Source organism: Protopterus annectens, chromosome 1.part1 (assembly GCF_019279795.1).
Source record: "Protopterus annectens isolate FY-2018-M chromosome 1.part1, PAN1.0, whole genome shotgun sequence".
In the NCBI taxonomy this organism is placed as follows: Eukaryota; Metazoa; Chordata; order Ceratodontiformes; family Protopteridae; genus Protopterus; species Protopterus annectens.
Window position 1 is genome coordinate 49,217,412 of NC_056726.1, and position 6,986 is coordinate 49,224,397.

General features: G+C 44.8%; 1 protein-coding gene across 2 annotated transcripts in view; it reads left to right on the forward strand.

Moving 5' to 3' along the window:
* CLN8 (CLN8 transmembrane ER and ERGIC protein) overlaps positions 1-1,000 on the forward strand; it is a 628,289-nt gene extending 627,289 nt beyond the window's left edge. For both annotated transcript variants that reach the window (XM_044073532.1, XM_044073538.1), the window contains one exon: positions 341-1,000. In XM_044073532.1, coding sequence (XP_043929467.1) covers positions 341-673 — 333 coding nt within the window. In that variant the 3' untranslated portion in view covers positions 674-1,000. The remainder of the gene's footprint in view (positions 1-340) is intronic.
* Positions 1,001-6,986: the final 5,986 nt, after the last annotated feature.

Below are 6,986 nucleotides of genomic sequence, written 5' to 3' on the forward strand. Positions count from 1 at the left end.
CCGCTGTGGCCACTCCTAACCGGGAAAAGCCGAAAGGCAAACATTGATAAAGTTAAATATGGCTAAAACGTGTACAGAAATAACCCCTGAGATTTAGTACATAGCAAGTTGGTGCCAACCAGTATATTCTCATTACTGTGCTAACTTGCCTTGTTTGAGGTGTGCAGATAGTTTATCATACTTGTTTTTTCATTCTGTTTAAGTCACAGTGATACTACCATAAATTGCTATGGTGTAATTTTTTACTTTTATGTTGATATGCATTTATGTTTGTGATTACTTTACTGAATGAATATGAAATCTATGCTAACAGATATATTTTTCTTTCCCTCTCACATAGGCTGGTTGGTCATCTACCCTATTTTGGAAGATAAACCAATGGGTTATGATTCATATGTTTCATTGTCGGATAGTTTTGACATACCATATGTGGTATGTATGTATTTATAATTGGGATCAACTCATTCAGAGAACTCCTGTCCCACCACTGGTAATTCTCCTCACTGGACTTTTTCTTTTGACGGTAATTCTGAACCCTTTCTGGACATACAAAAAAACTTTGCAACTTCTGACACCAGTTGACTGGAATTTTGCAGATAAAACAGAAGAACGTACCTCATTTGTGGAGCAGAATGGTGAAGTTGCTGGGATCGCTACAAAAAAGAAAAATTAGTCTTAACATTTATGCTTTTATTCAGCTATATTTAACTACTAACGTACAGATAAAAAGTTGCCAATGTACAATAGAGGATATGATGATCTGGATCCTGGAAGAAGCCCCTATAGTTGCAGATCAGTGTATTTTAATGAAACGTAATGCTAAACTTTTGTCACTCCATTAATATTGTTATTTGCAGTTGTCAGTTTCACTGCCATCTCTACATTCTGCAATCAAGTATTCAGTAACATTTGATGTTATGTAGTGCTATCTCGCCTCCATTATTACGTGTGGGTTCAGAGCCGATCCTCGGCTCTGACTTTAGAAAGCCTGAAAACTTCTGATTGGCTCGTGACTAGGAGGTATCCCATGGTGCATGAGCACACTCCCCAGATCTCGTTTGTTTCAGTCGGTAGCTTTCTTGGTTGGCCATGGCTAAGTGATACATTTTTTATTACTATTACTTCCTTTTCAGGAATTTATTGCTTATAGAGAGTTTTCCATCATAGCTTATTACTGACAGTCATTTTTTGTGACTTCCAATTTGTGACTTCATCCGGATTTGACTTGGTTATTGTATGTTGTATTTTCTGGGCCTATTGCTTGTTTGCGTGGGGTATCCCATGAGTGTGTGTGTTTTTGTTTTTTGCTAGACCGTTTAAGTTGGAGGTTCTAGTTTCGTCCCAGTTTTGTTCTTCACACTAGGTCCGTTTAAGTTAGAGGACCTAGCTCTCCCCCCTTTTTTTAATTTTTTTTTCTTAGAGTGTGATAGGGCTAGATCTGTTTAAGTTAGAGGAGCTAGTTCCTCTCTTGTTCTGTGAGTGTATTGGCCTTCCTTTGCTGTCAATATGTCTAAGGAACACAAACCGTCAGGCTTTAAGAAGTACATTAAGTGTTCACAAAAAATGTCCATCACTGATGGACACAGCGTTTGTGTATATTGCTTAGGGGCCATACATCTGCAGGAAACCTGCCTTTTCTGACGTTCTTTTAGCCCTAGAGTGCTCCAGGAACAGAAGAATAAACATATTTTAAAGGTCTGTTGAAACCTTCCTTCGAAGAAGACCTAGCCAGTTCTTCTTCCTAAGTTGCAGTCTTCTAGGAAGGATAAGGGCAAAACTTCAAAACGGCCTTCTCCGGCTCCAACTTCTGTCTCTGAACCACCACAGAAGTTACAAAAAGCAGAGTTGGTATCTTTCTCTTCGGCTCCACAGTCTTCGGGGCCGATTGAGATTTTGGACATAGACCCTGCAGTATAGGTAGCAAGTGTTTTGGTGCCGATCACTAGCAGCCCTCTTTGGAGCCAGTCAGTGGATATTCCACCGGTCTCCCCTACCCTTAAATCACTGATATTACAGAGAACAAGGTCACCCACACTGTCCTCCAGATCCTCCAGGAGTCTATCTGAAGAAGACATCAAGAGTGTGGTGCTCAGACTCCTCAAGTAGTCGGCCTTGCCAAAATTTTCATCGGCTCTGATCCACTCATTCTTGGAGCCGACTCCTTCTACCTATCCTGCTTTCATTCCTTCTCCAACCCAGATTGGGCCTTCGGAGCCGATATTGCCAGTACCGACTACAGTGGAGTGTTCGGTTCCAGCACCTTGTGTGGTTGTCTCAGAGCCGAGTTCCGCTCCGACACTCTTGGCGCCGTCTGAAGTGTCTAGGGTCCGAAGCTCCTCGGTCGGCCCCGATGAGGACACTTGAAACCGAACTTCTTTGGTGCCGAGTCTCCCTCTTGGTGCGTTGGCCCAAGTGAGCTCGGACCCTACATCGTTCTCGGAGCCGATCCTTCTGGAGCCGTCGGCATCTCTGTTTTTTTCAGAACTGAGGCGTCTTTCGGAGCCAAAGGAATCTGTCTTCGTGAAGATGAGGAGCATGCTGGATAGCTCATCTGCAACACGTAGAAGTACCGATGCTATACTCCCTCAAGCGCCAACTGCAGTCTCAGCATATTCTCTTCCCCCAGGTGGCAGAGACCCACAGCCTCAGGACCCCCACATGGCTGGCCCCCAATCTTCCGAGGCCTCCCCAGAGAACCCCTGCTGAGGACCCCCCCTCAAAAGAGATCTTGTAAGAGGAAGCATGTAGACTCCCCTGATGAGTCTCTCACATCTCACACTGACCTCGATGAGTCGGAGGGGTCCCCTAAGTCGTCCTCTGAAGATTTCTCCTTCGCAGACATCTTGGAGATCCTCAGGCAGAGAGGTGGCTGACCCACTGTTACCCCGTCTGATGAGGAGTCAGTGTACCTGAAGGCTTTCAGGTCTCAACCCTCAGCTTCATGGGTGTCTCCCCCATTTGACGAGTTACTAAATCTTGTGAGTCAGAAAGCATGGCAGACTCCTTATGCCGTGGAACTGGTCCCCAGGAGGCCGAACAAGTTTCTTTCTGCCCCTAAAGACAAAGAATTTTTATCCAAGGACTTACCTGTAGATGCCATGGTGGTGGCGGTGGCCACTAAGAAGGAGCTAGCAGAGATTTCTTCTATACATCCGCCCAGTAAGGAATCCCGGATGATGAATAGATATGGGAAGCGTATCTTCTCTTCAGCGGCTTTTACACTCCGATCGCTGAATTATCTATCACACTTCACAAGACGTCAGAGAGATCTCCTGAAGGAGTTAGGAAATACTCTTCAAGGTACCTCTACTGAAGGAGTCCCATCTACAGTATCTGTTCAGTTGGCTACCTTAACATCCATTGTTAACTCCTCCATGAGGCTAATCTCATACACAGCTGATGGTGCGAGTAGGGCTGCAGGTTCAGGAGTCTCCTTAAAGAGACACTCCTGGATGCGTCTATGCAATTTTGCTGAACCTTTCAAGTCTACATTCACCAATGCTCCCATTGACTGAGCCTCTCTTTTTGGACCCAAGGTGAGAGAGACCCTCACCATGTGTGAACAGGAAGGAAAGACTCTCTTTGCCATGGGAGTCCGTTGTACCGTCCCTTCTTTATTGGAAAGGCTCACCCAGACTCTACTACACTTTGCTGTGAGGGAAAGGTTGGTTTGCTTTTTATTTGTTGTATTTTGTATTAGTTTATTGCCTTTTATATTTTGAGTGCTGTGATTTGTTTTCTTTACCTTGTGCTTTGCTTGTGCTCTGCTTTTAACTGCATATTAAAACTTCAAAAGACCCCACAGCTCTGTCTGTTTTTGAGTCAGGCAGAAATCCCCCCCCCCCTCCCTGTCACTGTCATGTTCTTAAATGCCACTGTCTTTCTAGTTGCCTACCTCTTATGTTAATTTGACTATATATCTCATTTCCTCTCTGCTTTCACTGGCTTGTGTGAGTAAACACTAAATTATCATTTTGTGAAATCACCCCCCTTCAACTATTTAAATTTATAGTCATTCTACTGTATTCCATAGTACCGGAATACAAAAGTGATCACCCCCTTTCAATCTATCTTGCTGTTTTAAAAATAGTGACTCTCCACTAAAACTTAACTTTTTAGACAGGTAAAACTTAAGTTACCTACTTTCACATCTAACTTCTATAGTGCACTCTGCAGTGTTTAGGATAAACAAATTTTTTTCAACTTACCTTTAAGCATCCCTGTGACTAGCACTTGCTCTAATACCTTCTGAAAAGCACTAGGAAGCCTTAAACTGATACAAGCACTCAACTCTCCTTATTAATAAGGAGAAATTAATCATAGGCACTAAACAGCCTATAATTGCAGAGTACCTTGCTAAGGTAAGGGAAAACAGCTCCTGTACTTTTCAGAAAAAAGCACCAAACCAGGCATGTCCAAGGGTCAGCTTCCATTGATTTCTCCTATTCACTTGGTGAATCTGGGCATACTGGGGCAATGCAGCAATTGCCTCATGTACACAGACAGCCCTCTCCTCCTACCACCCAACACTACAACCTGTGAGAGATGCACTTACATAGCCAAATTGGAAGCAAAGCTCTCTCCACCCAAGATTGTGCTAGACAGTCAAGAAGAGAGGGTTAACACCCGCACTACACCTCAAGCAACACATAGCCCTTCTAAACTCACACCAACACCCACACATAGCAACACTAAATCCACATATGCAGAGGCCCTTAACTGTAACCTGCACAAGCAACAAGGACCTCCGAAGCTGAAATGCAAACACCAATCACAACCAAAGTATCACATAGCTCACAACACCAGTATGCCACCCAGCAACAGCCCCTAAGGCAAGACAACGTACCTAACACTTTAGTCATAGGTGACTCTGTAGTCAGGCACACTGAGGTCCCACTCACCAGGCTGAACAAGGGGAAAATTACAGTGAGCTGCCTGTCGGGTGCCAGGATCCGCCACATAACTCATGCACTCAAGTCACTCCACAACAAGTACAAATATGACTCTGTCATTGTCCATGTTGGAGTGAATGACTTGAGACGTACCTCCCTGGACTACATGAAAAGAGACATAGAAGAGCTCTTGGATCATGTGGCTCAGGCAGGTATGACCCTAGCCCTGAGTAGCATCCTGCCTTGGCCGTGGACGAGGGTAAGGCAGTCCACACATCTTATCTGGACCTCACCAAGGCCTTTGACACCATCCCCCACTCTGGAATCATAGATAAACTTACTAAGCTGGACATTAATCCCTACATCACTCAATGGGTTGACAACTGGCTTACTGACAGAACCCACACTGTAAAAATAGCTGACTCCAAATCCAGCTCCAGACAAGTGACAAGTGGAGTACCTCAGGGTTCAGTTCTGGGACCTCTCTTGTTTGGCATCTATTTCTCTGAAGTGTACAGGCCAACACTAAGGGACTCTGGCTAACAAAGTTCGCAAATGACTGCAAACTGGGAGCCATTATTGAATCCTCAAATGATGTTGATACTCTACAAAAGGGCCTTACAGAAACAGATGCTTGGTGCCAGAGCCATGGGCTCAAGCTCAATGCCAAGAAATGTATAGTCATCCCCTTTGGGGAAAAAACATGTACCCGTGAATTATCACATAGGGTGGCAGTACACTAAACACAGAAAGTGTGATAAGAGACTTAGGGACACAGGTGGACAGTGGTCTCACCTTCAATAACCACATCGCCACAACAGTCAGGAAATCCTTCTATGTGGTACACATCACTAAGGGCTTTTCATCCAGAAAAAAGGAAGTCATTGTCCCATTGTACTCATCCCTCATTAGACCCATTATAGAATACAACGCCCCATTTGGTATGTACCTCTCAAGACATCTGCAACAACTGGAAAGGCTGCAGAAATACCTCACTAAAAGAATCACAGGCCTAAAGCAGATGCCCTATGCTGACCGCCTTAAAAAACTCCAGCTATACTGTCGCATATTGTCTACTCCAAGGTGATCTCTGCTTAACATACAAGGCCATATCAAACCCAAAGCTGTTGGACATGCTACACTTAAAGAAATCCCAATCCCTCAGAGCCACATGCTCCAGGGATCTAAACCTTGTCATCACAATAAACAAAACATGCTGGAGGGATAGGTTCCTGACCCAGAGACTCCTCAGACTCTGGAATAGACTGCCCATACATGTCAAGCAGAGCATCTCTTTGGCCCTCTTCAAAAGGAACCTTGATGACCGGATGTGAGAAAGGAAATTCACCCCAGGGATCACATCAGTTGCCCTGCTAGACAGGGGTCCAGGGAAGAAAATAGTGTGGGAAGAAATAGCCAGGGAATTGTTATGGCTAGGCTTGTATAGGCCCTAGGGCCGATAGCCTAATACCAACCTATGAACCTTATAGACCTTACCCTAAAGGTCAGAAGAGTGGTAAAATGTGGTTCAAGAAATCGCAGAGATCTTTCCAGGATACACAGGGTGATTCCTGCTTTGGAGGCAGGGGAGGAGGAACAAATGGCAGATGTCGCCCTAGAGGCAGGGGAGGTCCACAAAATCAGGGAGGTCGCGATTCCTTTCGTGACCGTCCCTATCAGTGTTCCTGGTGTGGAACCTGACTGTGCGTCTCTAGAGCCGGTCGGGGGTCGCCTGTCTTTGAACCCAGAAGCCTGGCTAAATATCACTCGAGACAAGTGGGTACAAGACATTATCACCAGAGGTTACCGTATACCCTTTTCCCTTCCACCATGCCCTCCCAAAAGGATCTCAGATGTACCACCCAATCATAGGGATCAAGCAGCTATAGAGATAGAAAAGCTGCTGTTAAAGAGAGTCATCCAAAAGGTCCCGGCAGACCAGACAGGATTTGGAACATACTCCAGATTATTTTTAGTTCCAAAAAGAACAAGAGACTGGAGACCCATTTTAGACCTCAGCAGGTTAAACGAGTATGTAAAGAAGTCCAAGTTCCGAATGGTCACTCTGCAATCCCTACTCCCTCTGTTAGGGAA